Source organism: Heloderma suspectum, chromosome 2 (genome assembly GCF_057233095.1).
Source record: "Heloderma suspectum isolate Gila_16-S chromosome 2, 16-S_ref, whole genome shotgun sequence".
Taxonomy (NCBI): Eukaryota; Metazoa; Chordata; class Lepidosauria; order Squamata; family Helodermatidae; genus Heloderma; species Heloderma suspectum.
In genome coordinates this window covers 254,872,917-254,900,389 of record NC_139459.1, presented here as the reverse complement: position 1 = coordinate 254,900,389, position 27,473 = coordinate 254,872,917, and the positions used below count along the sequence as shown (strand labels likewise).

The window sequence follows — 27,473 nt, the reverse complement described above, 5'->3', positions numbered from 1 at the left end:
TGGGCTATTCTCAACTCAGTTTGTCCATGCACATATGCTTTCATCTGTTTCTTTAAGAACCTATTGGACAGCAATCTATTAATGTAGTACTTATTTCTTAAAGTTTTAATGATTTCTAACATGTTTATTTTAGGAACTGATAAACATGTGTAATCCTGTAGTCACCAAACCCAAACCCAAGGTGGAACCTCCAAAAGAGGATCAAAAATCAGGAGAACAAAATGGTCCAGTAGAAGGCCAGGGCGATGGCACTAGAGAGTCTAAGACTGCTGAACAGAGTACTGATCCAACAGCCCAAACATCTACAGAGAAGAAACTTCCTGAAATGGACATTGATTGAATTCCAGCTCTTGTTTGTATTAGGAACTACAATAAAGCTTTAAGTTGTCAACCTTATGTTCTGAATATAAATGCAAGCCAAGTGAGAACTGCAGCTTTCTCATCGGGTGCTTTTGGGATGGGGTTGGTCAGTATGAAGCATCTTAACTCTTCGGTAGTGAACTTTTCAGTTGGATAAGTTCAGTCTTTTGCCATATGACATTAGAAGCCCCTGGTAACTATTAGATTTGCAGAAAGTCATAGCTGACCCTTCAGTTTAATCCTATTCCTGCTGTGAGTCCCATTTTTAAAAGAAAAGTGAGAGCAACTGGAAGATCATCTTGTTCTTTTAATCTCCCACTAAGTTGCTATTGTGGATTGCAGCAGCTGCATTATAAGTATCTATTGACAGAAGCTCTGGTTTTACTGCACAAGAGCATAATAAAAGTACCAGTTTGTGATCCTTCTGCAATTGCAAAAACAACAATGGCATGTTTTCTAGCTGGAAGTTTAATTCATTTCACATTGTAATATTCATAGTTATGTGAGATATATGGCACCATGGTTCAGATTACATGTTTGTGCTAAATGGAAAAAATTGAAACGGCTGGAGTGCTTTTTCCAGTTCATGTCCACACTCCATAATGAATATTAATGTCCTGGGCATTCTGTCAAATTGTCTTATCTGATATGCAGTGTAGCCAATATATACCTAAAACCTGCCATTAGATGCAGATATGGTAAATTCTCCCCAACTATATAAAAAGCTGTGTAAATTTCTGTCTCTAGTTTAAGTAGTTGCTTGTAGGGAAAAAAAGAGGATATACTGCTATCTGTCTGCATTTATGGATGATTCTGATTAGTTGCTAACCTTGAAGAGAATATTTGCTTCCTATATTTGGAAGTGCTCATCTTTAACTTCCAACAAAAGAACAAGTCTGGCAGTTTTCTCATGCGCTCCTCTACACTTCGGCTGTGCTTTCTTCTAGTATCGATAATTGTTATAAACTTGTATGTGTTGAAATCAAAATGGAAACATCCATACACATTGCAAGAAATAAATGCACTGGATTGTACTGGATTGTTTAAACTGTTGATTATGGGTGAAGGACATCAAATTCTGGAGAGATTGGAAAAGAAAAATACAGAATATTCCTTCTGCAGTAGCTCCTCTTTACATACACACACACACACCCCAACCTGAAGTGGACTTGTTTAAGAAAACTACATCCTTGAATCTGTCACATCCTACAATCATACATGGGTTATACAATCTTTGTTCTGCATTATAGCTTTTAGTTTAGATCTTAACCTAGTGCTTGGATTCGATTAAGTGCTTAATATTCACAGTACTGATGGTGTACTGAAGTTTCAAAGAACTATTTTGTTCTACACATGCAAAAATGCTGTCTTACCTCCATAAACCCTCAGCTTTTCAGTCAAGACAAAAATCAGTGCTAATGGGTTGGAAGAGACTCCAAAGAATACCTTGAGTCTAAATGACAACTCAGAATATTATTGCTGCTGTTTTTTCTACCTGTTCATCAACTGCTGCCTGTTAAGGACAGCTACAACCCTTCCTTCTAATGAAATAAATGCTTTACCTCTATCAAGCCCCAGTGTTTTGTCAGCTTTTATTTCTTCTGAAAAGCATTTCAGTGCTAGTTAACTTAAATCCAAGGATTGTATGATTCTTTGTATGAAATAACTATTACACAGTACAAGAGGAAGGGCTCTGTGCCAGCTGTATTAATGTGAAATACATTTATATAAACTGATAAGCTACTTACCATGTTCATGTATGAGTTTTGTGTGTCAGATTAGACTTAAATAGCACATGTTCTTTCTGAGGATGCTTCAGGTACTTGAAAATGGGAGATGGGGCTGAACTGTGTAGAATGAAGAAAGGAATCAGTGTGGGAAAAGAAATGTCAAGACATGGAACAAGTGGGAATGTAAACAAAGGGTTCTGGTAAAGGCAATAGAAGTGTTGAGGTGGGGTGGGGAAACTCCTTTACATTCAGCAATAGAAGAAACTAAAAAATATTTAAAGTGGAAAACACCTAACATGCTGTTTAGGCATAGCATGTTAATTTCATGATGCTGCTTTTGATAGCTGGAGGAGCAAAAAAGCAGCTGGCCTTCCTAGAATTGTTTCTAGGTACAGGATTGGTGGAATGCAGTAGTTCCAGTGAAACCCTGGAGAAAATCCTGTGGGCAATTCTAGTATCTAGTCATCACCTACCACACTACAAGTAATAGGGCAATGAGGGGACTGCATAGTAAATACCAAGCTGAAGGCTTAAAAAATCAGATCTAAACGGAGCTTCCAGTAGTCAAGTGGCACTGGTCTGCAGCCAGCACAGCGTCTCATTTCTGCATACCTGTTAATTATGAGTATTACACAAAGCTTCATCTCCCTTCTGAATCCCTTCCCCTCCCTCACAACAGAAATTGAGCATTCCAGTTTCTGCCCCCTTCTCATTCTAAATGAACAAAGGCCTAATGTAAAATCAGTGGAAGTAAAACACTCAAGTCTGATTGATGGAATTGGAGATTGGTTTGGCCTACTTAAGCTTCCCCTTTTTGGCTTATTCCTAAGATTGTTGTATCTACTATCCAATCTTCAAAAGCACGTAATAGTTGCTGCTGCAAATTGTAAAATAATGCCTCAGGAGACCTGAAGCTGAAATAAACTTCAACACTGCAACTCTACAATTGATCTCCAAGTGACTGGTGGCCTGTGTTTTGGTTCTCTGCTGTAATTGCTTCCTCCACGCACCTACTCATAGTGTATAAGAGAATGAAAACATCACTTAAAGAAAAATACATTTTCTCATGTCTCTTGATGCCATAATAGCCAAAACCTTCCCTCAAGTAGCATTGGACTGCTGCAGCAGTTTCATTTCTGCACAAACGGGTTCTGTTTCATCATTAGATCATGACTTCTTAGTGCTTTGCAGGTCTGATTTTGAGGTCTTCATGTTGCTCACTTGCAGGTTTTCACATTCCATGTTGATTCTAATTGGGTCTTCCTGAATTTTATTCCTAAAGGTGTTAGCTCTGGTACATAATTTGCCAAATCTTCAATATGAGTGCACTTGCAATTAAGTTTGAGTTTCCTTTTAAATAGCTCTGTTCCCAGATTGTATGGTATTTACTATAATATACATTTTTTCCATTTGACTTTTGGGGGTACTGTTTCCTTTTTTAAAGGAGCCTATCACACACACTTAATTCCTCTGCCTCATTCCAGTAAGCCCAGAGAACATTTGGAATTTCTACTTTTCTATCTGTCCATCCCAGTAAAACGTGTGTGCGCATAACATATAATTGTAGCTGTTACTAGCTGTTTGACAGAATTTAACTTAGTTTTGAGAACTAGAAAATAAGCCTCAAGATGCATATTAACATCAGCTTCCTCAAGCTTACTATATATTTCCTGAATAAGGACATCAACTACTCAGACTTTTTGCTTGGTTCACATTGCCACTTGTTTGTATTTCTATAGTGTTAGTAGCAATTTGTTTTCAATTTGTTAATAAGGTCTAGAACTTATCATCTCACCTTTTTTCCTCTTCCGCGGAACCCAAAGTGGCTCACGTGGTCCTCCTCTCCATTTTATCCTCACAACAACCTTGCCACCACTATTTGCTTCAGTTCTTCACACTCCCTTCCTGAAAATGTCAATTCATTTTCAGTCACAGGTATCTGCCCTACACCTCCTGCTATGGACAGATGCAAAGAACTGATTCAGCTTCTCTGCAATCCCATTATCCTTTAACTCACATCATCCAACAGCTTCTGTAGCTAGTTTCTTTCTTCTGATATATTTAATCTTTTTGTCTTAATGTGATTAGCAGTATGCTCTGATTTTCATTCTATTTGCCATACACTGTGATTTTTAGTAAATGATTCACACAGCTTCCTAAAGCTGCAAATTTATATGGGTTAAATCCAAAATTGTGCTAGTCTGACAGGACTTTCTCCCTCTCTCCTCCCCCCATCCTAAACATCTGCTCCAGGGTTTTTTCTAGTCCTCTGGAGATGAGAGCACCTGGGGTGTTGCTGGAGGGCGGGGGGATTCCTGGTTTCACTGACTGAATACACCATTAAATACAACCCTTTACTTTCTCACGCTGAATTCTAGTGATGATTTTGTGTATTTCATATGTAGCATTTATGCATACATAGCATTCCTCAAATTTCTTAGGGCAAATCCAAGTTTTGATTGTGTAATATTATCAAACTGTGAAAAGCATTTAAACAAAATATCTTGTTGCTTTACTGGTCCCTTGAAGAAATAGTGCTATCTGATGTCTCATCTTTTCTGCTTTCCTTGCAATGCATTACAACACATGCTTATTTCCACTACCCTAGACATATTTCCTTCACGCATAACTCTGCTGCATCTGTTACGCTTTTCCAAATCTCGATGGTATCCGTGGTGGGCAGGGAATGTTAATTTTGAATGAAAAAATACTGATGGTCTGTTTCCGGCGCTAGGATAAACTGTCCAATATCATTGTTCCCATTTTGCAAATAGGTGGGTGAGAGAGAGTAACGACACGGGCATATTACAGAAGGTAACTGTTGGGAAATAGTGGCTTATGCCACTCCTACCATTTAGTCCAATGGTATTATCCCCATTACACATTCGTTTGTGTGAGTGACTCGCGGTAAACCTGTGAGGTAATGCAGTCACCCCCATAGGGCATATTTGGGTGGATGGACGGCTTGCAGGCCTCTTGTAATGATCTCCAGCTTGGGCGGGGGAGGAAGACGGTGACGATCAGGGCAGCGGCTTACGCCAGCCCTCTAATAAAGGCTCGCCTATTCCTTCTTTATTGGCGAAATGCAACGTCACAGAGCCAGATCTCCGTACTCACACGTTATCAAGATGCAGAGGGACAGTAGAACAATTGCGTAACAGGATGCTCATATATTTCAAGTAACCTAAATTCCCTAACGGTGCCCGTTTGTCCGCTACGCTTGAAATCAACGCCCATTCGTGCTCAAAACAGTCGGCGGCGCCGCCGCCCGCACTGAAACAAAGCCAGGCTCCATTTAACCACATCGCTTCCGCGAACCACCGGCACCGCCCTTCGGCCCCCAAACGCAGCGCTGGGCCGCGCGCAAACGGGCGGGGCGGCGCGGTGCGGTACGAACTCCCTCGCGCGCACGGCGAGCTTCCACCCGCGAGCAGCGTGACACGGCGCTCCCGGATCACACCGGAAGCCGAGGGGCGCGCATGACTTCGCCCTCTCCCCGCTCTTTCCTTTCCGCTCTAGGAGCTCATGCCGGAACTCGTCGCCGACGCTGGAACACTCGAGCGGCTCGAGGGAGGGGCTGCTTTGCTTGGTGAGTGACGGGCTGATGGGTGCGCGGGCCCGGGCGGGGGGCGGCCGTCAGTTCTGTGGCGGGTAGAAGCAAGCGGGGCGGAGGACAGGAAGGCCGGCGTCAGCGCAAGGGGAGCCCCGTAGTGCCGCGGGGGAGGTGCACCGAGCGACGGGGTTTGGCAGTAGGAGAGGCGCGTCAGGGCGGATTAGAGCATTCAGCACGGAGGGGCCTTGTGCACCGGGGGTGCGCTGCGCTGCGCGAGGTTTTGTGGCTCTGTGGTGCTTGACGTGATGGGCAGCTCAGTACAGCCTAGGGTACCCTTCCTCAGCTTCGGACTGCAACTCCCTTCAGCACCAGCCAGCATGGCCTGTGGTCAGGAATGCTGGGAGTTGTAGTCCAAAACGTCTGGAGGGCACCAGGTTGGGGAAGGCTGTGCGTAGGGGCGCTGACCTGGCTCAGTGAGAAGCTGTTCCCAAAGATAGGGATGAACTGATGCTTTGCAACACCTGTCGATGTATCTTGGCCATCGGGAAAAGCTTGGGGCCGTTCCGAACGTTGCCATTATCATGATTGCTACTATATGGAGCTTATTGTATTATGTGTGTGTGTATATATATATATATATATATAAAATACACATACGCACTCACACTGCTTTTCTACTAAAAGCCATCAAGGCAGTTCACAGCAAAGGAGAACAATCAATAAAATCATTTTAAAATGTTAAAACTACAAAAACACTCAAGGTAATTTTAAAAGACCAGTTTTAAAAGGTGTGTGTTGAAAGGGCTGGATGCACCTGATCTCATCTGATCTCAGAAGGTAAGTAGGGTCAACCCTGGTTAGTTGGATGGGAGACTGCCTGGGAATCAGGCTTTCTGCAATGAGCAGGGGGTTGGACTCGATGGTCTTGTAGTCTTCCAACCCTATGAATCTATGACCTTTCTGACAACAAAAGGGGGGCAGTCCTCACTTATTATGGGACATCTTCCAGGTAGCTTTCCCGAGGCCAGTTGCAGTGCAATCAAGTTTTTCTAGCAAGAAGGCAGCAGTATTTTTCATGCCCATTTTAACTCCCCGCTGTTGTTTCTGTTGCCATTCCAAGCCTTACATGGATGGCTGTCACTTGAGTGTCACCAGTACCAAATGGATATTGCCTGTGATCGGACCAATAACAAAATGATGCTGCTTCTTTCCTGTCTTTGACCTTTTTTGTGTTCTTAAAACTTAAATCTTCAGAGACTGAGCTCTCCATGCTATACTACTCAAGGGGAGATGGTGCTTCTTGCAGTTGAGACCAACTGCAGTTGAGGGAAGGCTTTGCACAATCATATGAATAACCATTTAAGAAATTTATGAGCAGTTAAGGGAAATTGTGAAGTTCCCTTTTAATCAAATGGCCTTTTAGAATCTGGGTAGGCATTTGTGAGGGATGCTTTGCCCCTAACATCTTTTGACATGGGACAGACGTTTGCAGTAGGTTCTCTTGCCTTATGTTACACCTGTATTTCCTGCATTCTTTGTGTAGATAAAAATGTTTTCTGTTAATATCTCAACTTGGGTGTCATACTGTGATATCATATAAACTAGTCAAATTGAGTAGGGTGGAGCCTCACTAAATTCAATAATTCTTATTCTGGAACTGAAAGTAGACACCAGGCATGCTATTGGTGTACTTTAGCAGGGTATAATAAACATTTTTTAAATGGGGAGAGGATGTTGATTTTTTTATTCCTTTTTCTACAGAAAATAAATATTATGCCTCATTGACCCTGTATAGGCAACATAAGTCACCACTGTCCTTGTCTTCAGCAAAAAAAAAAAACACCCTTGTGTGTCTCCTGCCCTGGTTATTCAGAGAATAAACAAGGTTGATGTTCAGGCCTTACTAATATGACTGACTAGTAATTTCTGCTTATGGTGTTTCTCACAAACACGAAACTCAGCCACGTTATGCATTAGAGTGACTTGTGTATTCTTGTGTGTAACTAGAGAAAGAAAAATATTTAAATGGAAGAACATATCTTTTACATATGCCCTTTTAGAAAAGATCACGACACTACCATTATTTTTAAATTATTTATATAGCATCATTGGTGTGCCTGGCGTTTTACAGAATACAAGAGGACAGATCCCCGTCCGGAAGCGTTTGCAATACAAAATTCAACATCACGGGAAAACAAAGAATGAGGAAGAAACTGGAAGCAGGAGTAAACACTCTCCCCTCTCCACTCCTCCAGTGTGCCTGCCAAGGAGGAGATCGGAAGCTTTTGATTTCAATGAACGTGTGTTGCCCAAACCCTAAACTATGGATAATCTTAATTATGTTTGTTGAAACAAGCTGGCTTCATAAACTGTGGTTTGAAATTGTCTGTCTCAACTAACCATAGTTAAAGATTAACTGCAGTTTGCCTGCGTTCAGACTTAATACTTAATGGCATTTCGCTTAAAATGGAAATGGACATTTCCAGACACCACCTCCCAGCTGTACTGGAGGAAGAGAGGGGGGGTTCACAAACCTGGGGCCTGCTGCTGCTCATTCCTGTAAAGATAAACCATGGTTTATCTGTCTGCAGCTTACATAGGTATCATCTGAATCAATGTTCTAATAGACAGTTCTAATTATAGTGGTCCACCTAACTTTCTCTGGGGATATATTCATCATTCACAGGAACTTTAAATGTCTTCAGAGGACAAAGAAGCTCAGGAGGATGAGCTTCTTGCTTTGGCAAGTATTTATGATGAAGATGAATTCAAGAGAGCACAGTCTGTACAGGGAGGAGAAACTAGAATCTCTGTTGACCTGCCTCAAAACTTCAACATATCTGTGAGTGGTGAGTCCAGGGTTGTTGTTTTTTGGGGGGTGATGGTGGCGGGGATACTTTTTGAAATTGTTTGTAGTACTGCCATATGTTCCAAATGTTTTAATTCATGTTCCCCTCCCCCAAGATGTAGGAGCTGGTTCACACAGTGGCCCAGTGTGCATATTCTACACACGGTGTGGCAAAAGCTCCCCCCCGCCCGCCCTGTCTTGAGAATGTGAGGTGTGATCAGATTGCTGTGCCACACCCAAAGATAGATCCTGGGGGTGCATGATACAGGCCCGATCACATAATGCATTTTTTGCACAGGTTTGGTGAGGGGCTTGTGCTAGATGCTGGGCCGCTAAAATGTGAATCCTGTAAGCGCTAGATGTGTTGTATGTTTTACCGACAAAGAATCAGATTGTGTGAGATTGTGGCCTGCTTGTACCAAGAGATCAGGCTTCAAAATAAAATGACCTCAGCAGGATGGTCTAGTCTGTACTTCTTCAAATGTTTTAAACTTTTGAAAACAGTAAAGATGTAAGTCAGAGTAAGATCTGTGTGTGTATTGGAGGGGGTAAGGATAGGTATAGTATGGAGGGCTGGAAGGTCTTTGGAATAAACGGCAAATTGAAATATTTTTAATGTTGGCTGATCTGAAACATATATGTAGCTATGATGGGTTACAGAGTGGCCTGCCCTGACATAGCTTTGTGTGAGCCAGAAGAGGCTAGATTCTTCTGTACTGCATCCAGTTGCAATGACATTGGAACAGCTTATGGCCACATATCTGATGTCAAGTCTTGTTGATGACACAGATACCCAGGTGGGGCAGAAAGGTGTTAGAACATTTTGTACATGAACAGTTGCCAGCCCTCAGGGAGTTCTTACCTTCATCTCTGCCTGTTTCTTTGCTACCATGTTTTTTTTTATTTCCCAGATTACTGTCAGGTTTCCCGATCCCTCCAGAACACACACTCAGGCATTAGGAACATAGGAAGCTGCCTCATACTCAGTCAGACCGTTGGCCCATCTAGCCCAGTATTGTCGACACTGACTGACAGCGGCTCTCCAGGGTTTCAGGCAGAAATTTTTCCTCGCCCTACCTGGAAAAGCTGGGGATCGAACTTGGGACCTTTTGCATGCAAAGCATGTGCTCTGTCACACTGAGCTATGGCCCCATTCTGACACCGGAAACCTAAATCAGTGAGATTTCTTTATTGCAGGGAATCCCACAGCAAAAGTTTAATGGTTACACTTCAGAAATCATATAGCTGATGGTCAGTAGCTATAGGCTCTATGTAATTCCAGAACAGTCCAAAACTAAACACTACCACTGTGACTGATATCCTCATCAATGTGGTTTCCCCTTTGCTATCTCCATGGCTCTGAACACAGGGGAAGGGACTTGGGATTCCTGGCATATCTAACCCAGGCAATCCATACACGGGGTTCCAAACCCCAGACATGTCTGATCTTGCACTGGTTTGATGCCAACAAAGAATGATAACCATAATAATTACAGAGTGTTGGTTTGCCTGACATCATGGCATGCCATGGTTACTGAGAGACAGGGAATGGAGGAGGGAATCAGCATCCATCTTGGGAGCAAACAAGCAAGCCCGTGGCACTTCCTGCTAGCTGAAGATGTCTGAATTGGACCAGTGCTCTTGGTGAACCAATTATAATATAATTTTTTCAAATGAAGGAAATGCTTATGGAAATCATATCAAACAGTTACATAAAATAACTGTACGCTTGCATCTCCCTTAGAGCATCGGATTTATTTCGTTTCAGACAACCTGACAGAGAATCTTCAGAACAGCAAATTTGAATGCACGGTTTGCTTTTTACCTCCTATTGTGCTGAATTTTGAGTTCCCAGCAGACTACCCATCAACCTCCCCGCCAGTGTTCACTCTCAGTAGCAAGTGGCTGTCCCGGGCTCAGGTTTGGCACAAATCTTTAACACTTCATGTAGTTGTCCAGAATGCTAAACGTATTTTTTTTTATATAATTAACACTCCGGTTGATTGTAACTCAGGATGCAGCCAATGGAAGACTACTTACAAGAAGCTTAATAATTAAAAGGGAAAATAAGCTAGAGTTCCAAGCATACTTGCTAGGAAGTGTGTTCTATTCAACACAATAGAATTTTGCTTTTGAGTAAAAATGTATTTGCTTTTAGGATTGGGCTGAAAGAGAGCAGTCATGCACGCAAGTAACAAGTTATGTTGAAATAAGCATGTTCTGAATCAGGGTATGAATTTCTCCCATTTCTTTTGAGAAATTTATATTAGAGCACCTTTATTTTAATAATTGTATCCTAATTTTGAAATCTGACACTGTCTTAAAAGATATAGGGTCAGTTTGCATCATGGGATGTTTTGGGGTTATTTGAGGGTTGTTTCCCCGCTCTAATAACCCATGCCATCTGGGTTTGGACAATGCGACAAGCTACGACCAGCCATTGATTATGAAAATAGTGACCTGTACGCACCCGGCACGTGCTGTGATTTAAATATGCCACAGTGGCTTATTTTGATCATGCTAACCAGGTCATAGTATGATTGTAGAGAGTGAAGGGCCAGGGCGGGGGACAACACCTGATAGCTGAAGAGAAAGAAAAAAAGGCCCATGTACCCAGTGCTAGTGAAGTGATTCTCTTTATCCATTTGTAAAAGCTAGAAGGATAATTTGTGCATGCTAGTTAAAAGAAGGATGTCTTATTGCTGAAGATTATTGCTCCTGTGGAAGGAAAGATTAATTGTCCATAGTGTTAAGCTGTAAATAACAATAAAGAGAATAGCACTGAGAATGTGCTCCTTTTTTTCCTCTTCGCATAGTATGATTGCCCCAGGGGTTGTGGAAGATGTTCTTCTACCACTGTTATTTTCTCTCTCTTTTAGCTCACTGCTCTTTGCAAGCACTTAGACAACTTATGGGAAGAAACCAGAGGCTGTGTGGTCTTGTTTGCCTGGATGCAGTTTCTGAAAGAAGAAACACTTGCATATCTCAACATCACTTCCCCATATGTGCCAAAGATATGTGAACAAGGAAAAGAACAAAACAGGATTAACGAAGAGGAAGCTTGCTACAGTGTACCAGGTGCTGCAGCAGCACAGGAAGAAGCCCTCGATGCAAGAGCTGTGCAGGATGTTGAGTCTCTGTCCAACCTGATTAGGGAAATTCTAGACTTTGATAGGGCCCAAAGAGAAAAGTGCTTCAACAGTAAAATGTACATGTGTAATATCTGTTTTTCTGAAAAGCTGGGAAGTGAATGTATGTACTTTACAGACTGCAGGCATGTGTACTGCAAGGCCTGCTTAAAGGACTACTTTGAAATTCAAATCAAAGATGGGCAGGTCCACTGCCTGAATTGTCCGGAGCCCAAATGTCCTTCTGTTGCTACTCCTGGGCAGGTAAAGAAAATCTGTTTGTGGGCAGTCCCTTCAAAGAAGCACAGAGGAGTATTGTATTGACCCTGTGTGCTTGCAGGACCCACAGCTTGTACAATGGGGCTTTGGTGTTCTAAAATACTCATTTCCAGAATGAGGCAGTTCGGTAGAGCTTGTAGAAGGGAGCTCTACTGGTCTGTCCTGATCCAGAAACAAGTGTTTCCATTCGTTTACAGGGTTATTTTTACAAGTGCCAAAGCCCTTTGTGCCAAAGCTCATGTTGTGCATGAGGTGGGTCCTGCGAGTGCAATGGAAGCAATGGAGACAGAGTGGTTCCCTTGGATACTCCCCATACAGTTTAAGTCCAGTGCCATCTTGAGAGCTCAAAAATAGATAGAGGTTCCCCAGAGAGGAAAGCCCAGCCTTCAAAACTGGCCACTTGCTTACAAAACAATTGTGGTTGTAAAGGACAGGGGTATCAATAACACTAAATGTGCTTCATAAAACAGCAGGGTGTTTTCTTCATCCTGCAGAAGTGAAGCATATTCCTTAATATTTAATGTTTTGTGGAATCACTTTGTGCTTGATTTAAACACAAACCTAAGTGTATGCTTCTAGTTTTCTGTAGTGGGTGATTGGGTAGATGGCTGCAATAGAAGTGCTCACTAAACTGGAAGGAGTGTGCTGCCTGGAACTTACTGTGAATCTTTGATGCCATCTGGAATGCCTGGACCTTGGATATGTTAAACACATAGAAATAGGCAAACTCAGTACTGATGATCAAAAGTAGTAAATTTCAGGTTAGGATATGAACTGAGAGCCAACACTGCTCGCTGAAGTTTCTATGATAAGGCAATACATCTAAGGAGAGAGCATCTGATTAATACTTTCACACTTAAAAAAAACCTTCCTGGTAGTTTCCATCAGTGCACTGTGGGATAAATGTTGCTAGGACACAGGCAGCCATTGTGGGCTTCCTCATTTTCTAATAATCAAAATTCACCAATGCTATATTGTATTGATCCCTTTTCTTTCAGGTAAAGGAGCTGGTGGAAGAGCAACTATTTGCACGTTATGATCGTCTACTGCTTCAGTCAAGCTTGGATCTGATGGCAGATGTAGTGTATTGCCCACGCCCCTGCTGCCAAACACCAGTGATGCAGGAACCATGTTGCACAATGGGCATCTGTTCCAGGTGTAATTATGCTTTTTGTACATTGTGTAAGATGACTTACCATGGTGTCTCCCCCTGTAAAGTAACTGCAGGTGAGTTGAACACAAGAAAAAGATTTTTCATGCTGGAGTGTTTAGATGATAAATGCTACAACTACTGATGTAGGCAAAGGATATCCTGTTCAAGGATATCATGGTCACAGGAGAACTAAAGTGAAATTCTCTAGGGATGCAGCTAACTCTACAGCCTTCCTCCATCACATTTGCCTCTTGTCTTTTTTGTTCTCTTACCAAACATTTTACCTCTTCAGCCCAGTAGGGGAGGAAGTACTGCCTATAAAGCAGGGGTCTCCAATTTTGGGGGGCCCATATGCACATTTGGTATTTTGAAAAAATGCCTTGGGCACTACCACAAATTAGCTGCTGTAGGCGGCTGGAGGGCCAATCACAAAAATGTTGGGAGAGCCCCCCTCCCATCCTGCAGAATGGGAGAGTGCTACATACTCTGATGCTCCTTCCCTTCCACCCTCCTCCGTCCGTTCTTCCTTCCCTGTTGTCTCTTCTCTGTCTCCTTCCTTCCTTCCTTCCTTCCTTCCTTCCTTCTGTCTCGTCTGTCTGTCTGTCTTTATTTATTTATTTCATTTCTATACCGCCCAATAGCCGAAGCTCTCTGGGCGGTTCACAAAAATTAAAACCAAACAGCACACAATAAAACAATTTAAAATATATAGAACATTAAAACCACAATATAACAATACAACCACAATAAAACCTAGCAGCAGTACAGGAGTTTAAAATACAGATTTAAAACAGCAAAGATAAAAATTTAGAAAGCTAAAATGCCTGGGAAAATAAAAAGGTCTTCACCTGGCGCCGAAAGGAGTACAATGTAGGCGCCAGGCGAACCTCACTAGGGAGCTCATTCCAGAGCCGGGGTGCCACAACAGAAAAAGCCCTCCTCCTAGTAGCCACCCGCCTCACTTCCTTTGGCAGGGGCTCACGGAGAAGGGCCGCTGATGATGATCTTAAGGTCCGGGCAGGCACATATGGGAGGAGGCGATCCTTCAGGTAACCTGGTCCCAAGCCGTTAAGGGCTTTGAATGTTAACACCAGCACTTTGAATCGGGCCCGGAAATGGACTGGCAGCCAGTGCAGCTGGAAAAGTACTGGCGTAATATGAGCTCGCAGGCCAGTCCCTGTTAACAATCTTGCTGCCCTATTTTGGACCAGCTGAAGTTTCCGGACCGTTTTCAAAGGCAGCCCCACGTATAACGCATTGCAGTAATCCAGATGAGAAGTTATCAAAGCATGGATCACTGTAGCTAGGCTATCTCTGTCCAGATAAGGGCGTAGTTGGTATACCAGCCTAAGCTGATAAAAAGTGCTCCGTGCCACTGAGTTCACCTGTGCCTCAAGTGACAGTTCTTTCTTTCTTTCTTTCTTTCTTTCTTTCTTTCTTTCTTTCTTTCTTTCTTTCTTGATCTCTGGCTCCTCTTTCTCTCTCTCTCTCTCTCTCTCTCTCTGGTCTCTCTTTCTTTCTGGTTCTGCTTTCCCTCTTGCTTTCTCTCTCACTCTGTCCCCATGCAAGTGAATGAAACAATTTCTCCATTCATTTGTATGGGTGAGAAAAGACCCTCTGCCGAAAATCAGCTGGGTGGGTGTAGGTCACCCAACCAAGGACTCTGTTGCCCCAAGGGTCCTTGATGTGGGGCGGACTTGTCCCCCCTCCAGCAGCGAGGCTTTTCCTATCCCTATTAAAGCCAATGGATCAATTACTCCATTGGCACTGATAGGGACAGGGGGGAAAAACCCTGCTGAAAATCAGCTGGAAGGGGGGTAGCGGCGAACATCACCCTCACAAGGACCCTGGTCCCCAGGAATCCTTGGTGGGGGGTGAATTCCCCTCACCCCCGATGACTTTTTTCCTTCGGTGCAAGTGAATGGAATTGCTCAGTTCACTTAGAGAGGGGGGAAATAGCTTGATGGGCACCTTAGCCTGGCCTTGCAGGCACAGTGGTGGGCACCTATGGGTGTTGCGTTGGATACCCCTGCTATAAAGCGTAGAAGGAAAAGGGCTTATCAGCTAAAAAATAATGAAGAAGATAACTCTGATGTTCTGTTGTAAAATCAGTTTTTCTGTAAGATAAGTACTTCACTTAGTACCTACACTGGCACTTTTTGAATTAATTTTGGGGGTGGGGGATGGGAAATGTTCCAGCCCATAAGACTGCTTCATAGCCCCTATTGTTCTGTATAGGATACATATACAAGATTGACTAGTAATGGCATTTGTTTTGTTTAAGAACTAAAGGTACACTGCAATCCTGTACCCACTTATCTGAGAGTAAGTGCCATTGAATTGTACTGTAAGGCATATTTATATAATATGGTTTTAGAAGGCCTGATGCATTTTACTCTTTGTTCCTTTATTTCCCTTAGAGAAGTTAGTGGATTTGCGGAATGAGTACCTTGAAGCAGATGAGACCACAAAAAAGTTTTTAGAGCAACGCTATGGGAAAAGAGTGATTCAAAAGGCTCTGGAGGAGATGGAAAGTAGAGAATGGCTAGAAAAGAACTCCAAATCATGTCCTTACTGTGGAACTCCTATAGAGGTGAGATCAGGGCAGAGGGAGTGGACTTGAGACAAATGAATATTTATTCTCTCTGGATACTAATTCAGCTACTCATGGGCGAGTAATTTAGAACTTTGATTCTGCTTTGTGTGCCATGCACAGATCCATTTATGATCAAATACTTTTCTAGAAAAAAATTACTGTTGGGATCAAAAGCTGGGACCCCTCCTAGCAAATTCTTTTTTGCAGTTCTAAAAGGAGCTGCTAAGTAGAAGAGAGTCACTTCCTATTCTGTTGGCAATTGAATGTGCCTCTGAACATTTCCTCATGAGGTAAAAACTACTGTTCTAAATCTATATTTTCCTGCTTTAGACTATTTTACAAAAATGTACTGTTGTATATCCTGTTTTGCATTCATAGAATCATAGAATAGTAGGGTTGGAAGGGGCCTACAAGGCCATCGAGTCCAACCCCCTGCTCAATGCAGGAATCCAGGTCAGAGCATCCCTGAAAGATGGCTGTCCAGCCTTGTCTTGAATGCCTCCATTGGAGGTAATTGGTTCCATTGTCATATTGCTCTAACAGTCAGGAAGTTTTTCCTGATGTTCAGCCGGAATCTGGCTTCCTGTAACTTGAGCCCATTATTCCGTGTCCTGCACTCTGGGATGATCAAGAAGAGACCCTGGCTTTCCTCTCTGTGACAGCCTTTCAAGTACTTGAAAAGCACTATCATATCTCCCCTCAGTTTTCTCTTCTCAAGACTAAACATGCCCAGTTCTTTCAGTCTCTCTTCATAGGGCTTTGTTTCCAGTCCCCTGATCATCTTTGTTGCCCTCCTCTGAACCCTCTCCAGTTCGTCTGCATCCTTCTTAAAATGTGGTGCCCAGAACTGGACACAGTACTCCAGATGAGGCCTAACCAGTGCTGAGTAGAGGGGAACTAGTACTTCCCGGGATTTGGAAGCTATGCTTCTATTAATGCAGCCCAAAAGAGCATTAGCCTTTTTTGCAGCCACATCCCATTGTTGGCTCATATTCAGCTTGTGATGGACAATAATTCCAAGATCCTTCTTGCTTGTAATGTTGTTGAGCCATGTATCCCCCATCTTGTAACTGTGCATTTGGTTTCTTTTCCTAGGTGCAGAACTTGGCATTTATTCCTATTAAACGTCATTCTGTTGTTTTCTGCCCAGCGCTGCAGCCTATCAAGATCACTTTGAATTTTCTTTCAGCATTCCCTGCACCTCCTCCTCCAAGTCATTAATAAAAATGTTGAAGAGCACTGGGCCCAGGACTGAGTCCTGCGGTACCCTGCTTGTTACCTCTCCCCAGTTTGAGAAGATCCCATGGATAAGCACTCTTTGAGTCCGATTCTGTAGCCACCTGTGGATCCACCGGATCGTTGTTTCATCTAGCCCACTTTGAGCTAGTTTGCTCATCAGGATATCATGGGGCACTTTGTTGAAAGCTTTGCTGAAGTTGAGGTATATTATGTCTACAGCATTCCCACGGCCCGCAAAAAATGAGATCAGATTCATCTGGCAGGATTTGTTCTTGACAAATCCATGTTGGCTTCGAGTAATCACTGCATTGTTTTCAAGGTGCTTACAGATGGACTGCTTTATCATCTGCTCCAGAATTTTCCCAGGGATTGATGTCAGACTGACTGGTCTGTAGTTCCCAGGTCCCTCCTTTTTACCCTTTTTGAAGATAGGGACATTAGCCCTCCTCCAGTCATCTGGCACTTCACCCATCCTCCATGATTTCTCAAAGAGAATAGACAGCGGTTCTGAGAGTTATTCTGCCAGTTCCTTTATTACTCTAGGATGCAGTTCATGTGGCCCTGGAGATTTGAACTCATTCAAAGTAATTAGGTGTTCCTTGACCATATGCCTATCGATCCCAGGCTGCAATCCTGCTCCTTCAGCCTGTACTTCGCCTTTGCCAGGGAGGTCATAGACCTTCTTTTGGGAGAAGACTGGGCCAAAGTAGGAATTGAGCACCTCTGCCTTTTCTTTGTCATCTGTTATCGTTTTGCCATCCTTATTTAATAGCTGAACAACCATTTCTTTCCTCTGTCTTTTACTGTGCACATAGATGAAGAAAGCCTTTTTGTTGCTTTTAGCATCCCTCGCTAACCTCAGCTCGTTCTCAGCTGTAGCCTTCCTGACGCCATCCCTGCAATTCTGTGCTACCTGCCTGTACTCTTCCTTTGTTGCTTGGCCTTCTTTCCACTTCCTATATGTGTTTTTTTTTTTTTTCAGGTCATCTCTTAGCTTTTTGTGAAGCCACATTGGCTTCTTCTGTTGTCTTCCACCTTTTCTTCTTGTTGGAATGGTTTGTAATTGTGCCTTGAGAATTTCCTTTTTTTAAAGCTCCCACCCATCTTGGACTCCTTTTCTTATTAGAGTTGCTTGCCATGGGACCTTACTGATCATTGTTCTGAGTTTATTAAAATCAGCTTTCCTAAAATCCAGGGTACACGTTTGACTACACTCGGCTTTTCTTCCCTTAGAACCAAGACCTCAATTATAACATGGTCGCTTTCCTCCAGAGTTCTTGTAACTGCTACTTGATCCACTAAGTCATCCCCGTTGGTTAGGATCAAGTCAAGGATAGCTGATCCTCTAGTTCCTTCCTCTACTTTCTGTAGGAGGAAGTTATCTGACACACAAGTCAGGAATTTCCTGGAGGGGCCATGTTTTGCAGAATTTGTCTCCCAACAAATATCGGGGAAATTGAAGTCCCCCATTACTACTACATCATGCTTTCTTGAAACATTGGCTATTTGCTTTTCAAAAGTTTCATCCTTGTCTTCTCCTTGATTGGGTGGCCGGTAGTAGACTCCAACCACCATGGTCCTTTTATTCTTTGCTCCATTTATTTTGATCCAGATGCTCTCGATGGGGCTACCAAGCTCATCCTCCTGTATTTCTGTGCAGAGATAATGTATTTTTCACATACAGTGCAACCCCACCCCCCTTTCTGTTTTTCCTGTTCTTTTTGCACAAGTTACATCCTTCACTTGCTATATTCCAGTCATGAGAATCATCCCACCAAGTCTCAGTTACACCTATCAAGTCATAATTTCCCTCTTGAATTAAGAGTTCAAGTTTGTTCTGTTTGTTTCCCATACTCTGGGCATTAGTATATAGACCTCGAAGCCCATGCGCTTCATAGTCTGGCTTTCTTCCTACATGTGTCTGAAGACTATTAATGGGCGCTATTAGAGCTGTTCTCTCCGTTGCAGTGCATGAACCTTCATCCATTGTTACCTCCAACTTTACATCTCCCTTCCTCGAAGGATTCAGATTAAAGCCCTCCTGATTAAGTTCTTCATGCTGTGGCCAAACACATTCTTCCCAGCCTTTATGAGGTGCAACCCATCCCTTGCCAACAGCCCATCTTCCAGGAAGTATAGCCCGTGGTCCCAGAATCCAAATCTCTCTCATCGGCACCACCTTCATAGCCAGTCATTCACCTGGAGTATTTTTCTTTCCCTTTCTATCCCTCTTCTAACAGCTGGAAGGATGGATGAGAAAACCATCGGGGCCCCAAGTTCTTGAGTTTCCTTCCGAAAGCTTCAAAGTCTGACGTGATTTCTTGGTAGCTCCGCTTGGCGGTATCATTTGTTCCCACATGGATGAGAAGGGATATCTGTCAGTGGGCTTTAGGAGTGCAGGCAACCTTTCAGTCACGTCTCTAATCCGTCCTCCTGGGAAACAACATACCTGGCGAGTCCATGGGTCTTCGCAACATTCTTAGGTCTTGATCCCACACAGCAAGGAGTCTCCCACTACTACTACTCTTCTCTTATTCTTGTTGTAGGCCTGGGTTTCATCGCCTCTGCTTTACTGACCTTCAGCCTCTTGCTCACTCTCATGCAGGTTCCCCTATAATTCCTCCTCTGCAGGTTGTTCTCCAGTCTCATCCTCAAGTACCTGGAATCTGTTCCACAGCTCCACTGCTTCCACTGGTGCAGAGTAGTGTCTAGTTCTTCTTCTCCTAACTGTCACCCTTTTCCAAGGAGTATCCTCTACTACATTTTTCCTCACCTCAGCATTTCCCACTTCTGCCTCAGCTTGCTGCTGCTCTTCAAGCTTCTGGTCTTCACTTTGCTGCTGTAGTTCCACCGTTGCAGGTGTAGGCCATCTTGTTTTCAGGCAAGAAAACAAATATTACACAAACTTTGCAGGTCACCATCACTGGAGAGTCTTGTCCTTCCATAGCCTCTTTTCCCTTTTTGTGTCTAGCTTTCTGATTGTTCTAGACTAGTCTGTGCCTGTTCCTCTACTCACTAGAGTTTAAAATCAGAGTCCCTCTGGTGTGGAAGTGTGTGTTACAAGAAAAATAATTTTAAAAAAATGTTAGGGGCCTCCCCCTTGACCTCCCCTGCCGAACTCCCCTGGCCAACTCCTGTTTGCTCCCCGTCCGCTCGCTCTGATCACTTGCTCTCTGGGAGCTTGCTTGCTTCTGTAGTCCCTGGACCAGCTTCCTCTGCTCTCCTCTGCTTAGCTGGGAGGCGAGAAACAGGCTGAAGCTTCCTGCCTACAGCTGCTGGGAGTACTCAGGCGACACACGCTCAATTCAGTTGGAGCTCTCAGGAGCACTTGGTGAGCTCACAGCCACTCAGAAGGATAAAGGGCAGCCCCCTGGGCTTCCTGCAACCCACTTACCTCTTTGCCTCTGTCTCCTTTGTTTCCTCTACCACCTGGTGAGCTCACAACCTCTCAGAAGGAAAATGGACAGCCCCCTGGGCTTCCTGCAGCCCAGTCTCCTTTGTCTCTTCTACCACTGCACCTCCCCTGGCCAACTCCTGTTTGCTCCCCCTGTTCGCTTGGTGGGGTGTGGACTTCCCCCTCCTCCAGCTGTTTTTGGCAAGGATAACTTTTTCCCTCTGTGCAAGTGAATGCAGTGAACAGATGGGGAAAATAGATTGGTGGGTGCTTCAGCCTGGCCTTGTGGGTGCAGTGGCACTGGAAACCCTTGTCTTGGCCTCTTCCAATACTGAGGTGGGAGAGCTTTGTAGTGCTGTGGGGAAATGCTCTGTTCAGATCTAAGAATCATGTGTTGGGAGTGGCTGGAATTGGTCACTGCCTATCCCCATGGTAAAAATGTATTGATAAGGAGGATGTCCCTTGATTTGGCTGTAGAGGGGGTGGAAATTGTAAGCAGTGCGGTCAGGGTGAAATGAAATGCCAAAAGTACAGACTCTGACAACTACATTAAAGCTTAAATGTGTGTAAAATTGTTACAGTGACCATTCACAAATCACTAATGGATGCCAATAGGGATTTCTTTAACTGCTGCTCACTGTTACCAGAGGTCATGCGAAGGGAGGAAAGAAACCTGCGTATGCATTTCTGGGTAAAATAAAAATAGAGCTCCATGCTGTGTCTTTAATGTATGTGTAGTTTGACCCTGAGATGATCATCATCTATGTGTATGAATAGCTCTCAAAGGAACAGAGTGGCTTTTTTCTAGAATTCCAGTGAGCAATTGTGATAAAATGCAGATTTCAGTGCAAATGGCTGATGCTGGCTAGAGCTGTTTTTCTGTTGCGTAAGGCACAATTGATTCTTGAAGTTGTTTGCTGATCTGTTTGTCTTCCTCTCTCCATTGTCAGAAATTAGATGGCTGTAACAAGATGACATGCACTGCTTGCATGCAGTACTTCTGTTGGATTTGTATGGGTTCTCTGTCACGGGCAAACCCATACAGGCACTTTAATGATCCAGCCTCCCCATGCTTTAATCGGTATGTATAGTTATATAATACTGAAAGACAAAAAATACTTCATCTGCACATTGGGATGTATTTACTTGTGTTACCAGGGGCTCAAATCTAGAAAATAGTTAGCACGAATTCTCTGTTCAAGCTTTAGGAATAGTAGGATAATCAAAACACAACCACATATTGCGGTTATCATTTGAGATGTAGCAAAACAGTGAGTGAATATGCTAGTTGCTTTTAAATTTAGAGATTTCGCCAAACTCTAGCTGCAGTGCTGGCTAATTCATAGTGTGTATTTTCACAAAACGTCTGGGATAGGTGTTAAGTTTCTTTTTGCAAGCAGGATGAGCCATAATGTTGAAAAGTTCAAAATCATTAAATTGTGAAAACTGTTTTGACAGATTTTAAAATGTTATATTCCACATGTTCTTTTTTATTGCATTGAAATATGTCCATACAAACACACAAACACAGAATAATATATTTATTGTTGTTGTTCAGTCGTTCAGTCGTGTCCGACTCTTCGTGACCCCATGGACCATAGCACGCCAGGCCTTCCTGTCCTGCGCTCTCTCCCGGAGCGTGCTCAAGTTCATATTCGTTGCATCCGTGATGCTATCTAGCCATCTCATCCTCTGCCGTCCCCTTCTCCTTTTGCCTTCAGTCTTTCCCAGCATCAGGGTCTTTTCCAGGGAGTTTTCTCTTCGCATTAGGTGGCCAAAATATTGGAGCTTCAGCTTCAGTATCTGTCCTTCCAATGAGCAGTCAGGGTTGATTTCCTTTAGGATGGACTGATTTGACCTCCTTGCAGTCCAGGGGACTCGTAAGAGTCTTCTCCAGCACCACAGTTCGAAAGCATCAATTCTTCGGCGCTCAGCCTTCCTTATAGTCCAGCTCTCACAGCCATACATTACTACTGGGAAAACCATAGCTTTGATTAGACGGACCTTTGTCGGCAAGGTGATGTCTCTGCTTCTTACTATGCTGTCTAGGTTGGCCATAGCTTTCCTCCCAAGGAGCAAGCGTCTTTTAATTTCATGGCTACAGTCACCATCTGTGGTGATCTTGGAGCCCAAGAAAGTAAAATCTGTCACTGCTTCCATTTCTTCCCCTTCTATATGCCAGGAAGTGATAGGGCCAGATGACATGATCTTAGTTTTTTTAATGTTGAGTTTCAAACCAGCTTTTGCACTCTCCTCTTTCACCCTCAACAAGAGGCTCTTGAGATCCTCTTCGCTTTCTGCCATTAGGGTGGTATCGTCTGCATATCGGAGGTTGTTGATAATTCTCCCAGCAATCTTAATTCCGACCTCTGATTCATCCAACCCGGCATTTCTCATGATGTACTCTGCATATAAGTTAAATAAGCAGGGTGACAATATGCAGCCTTGTCGTACTCCTTTCCCAATTTTGAACCAATCGGTTGTTCCATCTCTGGTTCTTACTGTTGCTTCTTGACCCTCGTACAGGTTTCTCAGGAGACAGGTAAGGTGGTCTGGTACTCCCATCACTTTAAGAATTTGCCACAGTTTGTTGTGATCCACACAATCAAAGGCTTTAGCATAGTCAATGAAGCAGAAATAGACGTTTTTCTGGAATTCTCTTGCTTTCTCCATGATGCAGCGAATGTTGGCGATTTGATCTCTAGTTCCTCTGCCTCTTCGAAACCCAGCTTGTACTTCCGGTAGTTCTCGGTTCGCATACTGCTGAAGCCTAGCTTGTAGGATTTTGAGCATCACCTTGCTGGCATGTGAAATGAGCGCAATTGTGCGGTAGTTTGAACACTCTTTGGCGTTGCCCTTCTTTGGAATTGGAATGTAAACTGACCTTTTCCAGTCTTGTGGCCACTGTTGAGTGTTCCAGATTTGTTGGCATATTGAATGCAGCACTTTAACAGCATCATCTTTTAGGATTTTAAATAGCTCAGCTGGAATACTGTCATCTCCGCTAGCTTTGTTGTTACTAATGCTTCCTAAGGCCCACTTGACTTCACTCTCGAGGATGTCCGGCTCAAGTTCAGTGACCGCACTATCATGGCTATCAGGGACATTCAGATCTTTCCTGTATAGTTCTTCTGTGTATTCTTGCCACCTCTTCTTAATCTCATCTGCTTCTGTTAGGTCCCTGCCTTCTTTGTCCTTTATCATGCCCGTCTTTGCACAAAACGTTCCCTTGACATCTCCAATTTTCTTGAAGAGATCTCTAGTCTTTCCCATTCTGTTGTTTTCCTCAATTTCTTTGCATTGTTCATTTAAGAAGGCCTTCTTGTCTCTCCTTGCTATTCTCTGGAACTCTGCATTCAGTTGGGTATATCTTCCCCTTTCTCCCTTGCTTTTCGCTTCCCTTCTTTTGTGAGCTACTTGTAAAGCCTCATCAGACAGCCACTTGGCTTTCTTGCATTTCTTTTTCTTTGGGACGGATTTCGTTGCTGCCTCCTGAACAATGTTACGGACCTCCGTCCATAGTTCCTCAGGCACTCTGTCTATCAGGTCTAATCCCTGAAATCTATTCCTCACCTCCACTGTATATTCATCAGGGATATGATTGAGGTCATACCTGAACGGTTTAGTGGTTTTCCCGACGTTCTTCAATTTAAGCCGAAATTTTGCAAGAAGCAGCTCATGATCTGAGCCACAGTCAGCTCCAGGTCTTGTTTTTACTGACTGTATGGAGCTTCTCCATCTTTGGCTGCAAAGGACATAATCAATCTGATTTCGATATTGACCATCTGGTGACGTCCATGTGTAGAGTCGCCTCTTGTGCTGTTGGAAAAGAGTGTTTGCTATGATCAGCGTGTTCTCTTGGCAAAACTCTATTAGCTTTTGTCCTGCTTCATTTTGTACACCAAGGCCATGCCTGCCTGTTATCCCGGTGATTTCTTGACTTCCTACTTTAGCATTCCAATCCCCTATGATGAAGAGGACATCTTTTTTTGGTGTTAGTTCTAGAAGGTGTTGTAGGTCTTCATAGAACCGATCAACCTCAGCTTCTTCGGCCTCAGTGGTTGGGGCATAGACTTGAATTACTGTGATGTTGAATGGTTTGCCTTGGATTCGTACTGAGATCATTCTATCATTTTTAAGATTGTACCCCAGTACTGCTTTTCCCACCCTTTTGTTGACTATGAGTGCTACTCCATTTCTTCTAAGGGATTCTTGCCCACAATAGTAGATATGATGGTCACCTGAATTAAATTCGCCCATGCCTGTCCATTTGAGTTCGCTGATTCCCAAGATGTCGATGTTCAATCTTGCCATCTCATGTTTGACCACCTCCAGCTTACCTTGATTCATTGATCTGACATTCCAGGTTCCTAAACAATATTGTTCTTTACAGCATCGGATTTTCTTTTCACCGCCAGACACATCCACAGCTGAGTGTCCTTTCGGGTTTGGCCCAGCCGCTTCACTCTTTCTGGCGCTACTTGGAAATACCCTCTGCTCTTCCCCAGTAGCATATTGGACACCTTCCGACCTGAGGGGCTCATCTTCCGGCGTCATCTCTTTTAGCCTTGTGATACGTTCCATGGGGTTTTCTTGGCAAGAATACTGGAGTGGGTTGCCATTTCCTTCTCCAGTGGACCACATTTTGTCAGAACTCTCTGCCATGACCTGTCCGTCTTGGGTGGCCCTGCACGGCATAGCTTATGGCTTCACTGAGTTACGCAAGCCCCTTCACCACAACATAATAATAATAATAATAATAATAATAATAATAAATGTAAATTAATCACTACAAATATGCAGTCCCTGCATATAGTAAACTCGAATGGCAGGGAGATGGAATCTAGCCAGCCTTCTTTCTTACATGATATCTTCCTATGGCCTGGATTTCCTCCCATTTCATTTGGGGTGGAAGTGTTCAGTCATGCAACTTTCCAGAGAAAAGCTTTTCCACTTAATTCTGCTGCTTGTATGAATGGGTTATCAGTAGGAAGAAAGGGCCAGTAGGATTGAAAGTGCGAGTTAAACTTCAGTGTGCACAACTTGTTACATGTTGGCAAATGTGGATGGTTTTCTAGTTCCTAACTCAGTTGTTTCCTTGTGTGTCTCAGGCTATTTCAAGCTATGCAAAATGTTGGTGGCTTCTGGGATGAAGAGGAGGAAGAGGAGGACTAGTCCCTACCCAGTATCAAAAGCTAAGAAAGCCATCAGAAATGAAGTTGTGCCATGCATGCTCTGTTCAAGCTTGTTTTGAACACTGGCAGATAAGACACAAACACTTCAAGATGCTTATAGAACTGCTTTTGTTTGCTGCCACTAGAAGCCTTCAACCTTATGAGGTGATCAAAGGTCTTTTCATTTTCAAATAGCAGAGCACTGAAAAATTGAGCAAATGCATTACATTTTTACAACGTGCTCCTTATAAATGGCCCTATTTCCACTAAAACTGATCCAGGTACAAGTAGAAAGTGGTGGAATACAGCCAACTCATTCTTTACCCTTGCCTAAGGAGCAAGTGGTGGTATAAATGTACATTTGTACACACCCAGAAATTCCTAGCTGTTCCTATGCTGCAAAAACACCGCCTTGTTCACGCTAGCATCTGTTCCAAGAGGGGGAGACCCCATCCCAGGCCTATGAACATATTCTGGTGCAAGCATGTTGTATCTGAATGCCTCTTTTCATGGAACCTTAGGGCTCACCTGCTGAAGCAGATTTTCCAACATGGAAGGTGGTTGAAATTATTATTTTGACTCCTGATATACACGTTTCTGAAGTACTACCTAACAGTGTATATGTTTTTCCCATCATGCTAGTTCACCCTATCCAAGGCCAACAAATGCTCTGAAATAGCTTTCGTGTTTATAAAACCCCCACTAATGAATGCAGGCAACCATTTAGTGGTAACTTGCCACAGGCGTGAACAACTGGCCCTGCACCTTATCAGAAGCCTGGGGAAGGAGAACAGCAGCGTTCTCACCTCCTGCCACAGCATTACAACAGAGCCGCTTACCATTTCATAAACTAGTTTCATCCACCTCCTACATACATATTTGAGATGGTAACAAGTAAGTAGGATTCCCTTATCCTCAGGTTCTTCCCGAAAAGCCTTGTGCGCTGAGCCCTCACCATTTAACTCCTGTAGCTGGCAGGGCAGAGAAAGAATGGTCCCATGGAACTGTCTTCCTTCAGACAGTTCTGGAAACTTACTTCCTGCAGATGCCTTCCTGAAAAGGTGATGTGTTGTAGGTGATGTAAGATATCCAAGCTCTACATTTTCACTGTCTTACTGTTAGTTCACCATTTGTTTTAGTATCAGTTTGCACTGATCTTTGCTCATGTAAAACCGGCACAGTTTGGTAATTTCATTAGCAGCACTTTTTAGGCCCCTTCCGTGGCATCCCTTTCAGCAATCACAGCATTCTCTAGATGACGGTTCCTGGTCTCTAACCCTCTCTTTCACTTGACCATAAGTGGCTCAGTGCAGCATGGCTGGCCTCCTTGGGGGTGGAGCCAGCTATGAAAGTGAGAGGAGCTAGAAGGTGCCAAGGCTTAAGTCCTCTAGTTTTACGTAGAACATTTATACCCCTCCTAACCATTTTGAAACAACCCCCTCCAAAAAAAAAAGCCAATTAAACCAACTCTAAATGCATAACCCTTAGCAGCTACCATATCAACAGTCAAAACAAGTCTCCGTCTGTTACCTAAACAGGAGTATAAGCACCTCATTAATACCTCTAGGGGAGTGCATTCAAGTCAGAGTGCCACCATGGGGAAAGGCCTCGCGTTTGGAAATCAGTGCAGACCTCTGGAAAGAGCAGGTCCTCTCTCTCTGGCAGCCTGCTGAGTGGGGAGGAAGAGGGGATGGCCCTACTGACTTTTCGCTCCAGTCCCACCCACCACCATCTTGAGACCCTTAACAGATTATGCCCAAGGGAACTGAGCCCTCAGTGGGACGTTTGCCAACCCCTGATGTAGGGCTTTCTAGGGGAAAGGTACCACTTCAAAATTAAGGCCACAAGCTCGAAGCGAGGGAGCATCTTTTAAGCACTGGTATAGCAAGTCCATGTGTTTCCAGTTGGACTTGCTATTAGGCTTGTGTAAGAGACAGAGGGCAAGGAGGGAAGGGAGAGGACAGCAATGGAAAACAATCCTCTTTCTGCATCCCTCAGAAGCTCTATTTGTAGTAAGGC

At 43.5% G+C, this 27,473-nt stretch overlaps 2 protein-coding genes and 1 long non-coding RNA gene across 10 annotated transcripts in view; 2 read left to right on the top strand and 1 right to left on the bottom strand.

Moving 5' to 3' along the window:
* HSPA4 (heat shock protein family A (Hsp70) member 4) overlaps window positions 1-1,932 on the top strand; it is a 33,223-nt gene extending 31,291 nt beyond the window's left edge. For both annotated transcript variants that reach the window (XM_084838791.1, XM_084838790.1), the window contains exon 19: window positions 134-1,932. In XM_084838791.1, coding sequence (XP_084694917.1) covers window positions 134-340 — 207 coding nt within the window. In that variant the 3' untranslated portion in view covers window positions 341-1,932. The remainder of the gene's footprint in view (window positions 1-133) is intronic.
* LOC146354410 (uncharacterized) lies at window positions 1,507-5,607 on the bottom strand. Its single transcript, XR_014788386.1, has 3 exons — window positions 5,208-5,607; window positions 3,886-3,995; window positions 1,507-2,207 (listed from the first exon to the last, which is right to left on the bottom strand). It is a non-coding gene; the product is annotated as an uncharacterized LOC146354410 (long non-coding RNA).
* On the top strand, window positions 5,450-26,951 carry RNF14 (ring finger protein 14). 7 transcript variants are annotated; one of them, XM_084838797.1, is made up of 9 exons: window positions 5,496-5,679; window positions 7,747-7,868; window positions 8,330-8,492; window positions 10,260-10,411; window positions 11,371-11,883; window positions 12,897-13,125; window positions 15,472-15,644; window positions 21,231-21,361; window positions 25,392-26,951. In XM_084838797.1, exons 3-9 carry the CDS (start codon window positions 8,339-8,341, stop codon window positions 25,453-25,455), a joined length of 1,416 nt encoding a protein of 471 aa, XP_084694923.1. In that variant the 5' UTR covers window positions 5,496-5,679; window positions 7,747-7,868; window positions 8,330-8,338; the 3' UTR covers window positions 25,456-26,951. The 7 variants fall into 7 exon arrangements, with proteins under 7 accessions (XP_084694921.1, XP_084694923.1, XP_084694919.1 ...); XM_084838793.1 differs by having other exon boundaries at window positions 5,552-5,679; window positions 7,747-7,943; XM_084838796.1 differs by having other exon boundaries at window positions 5,645-5,679; window positions 7,775-7,943.
* Window positions 26,952-27,473: the final 522 nt, after the last annotated feature.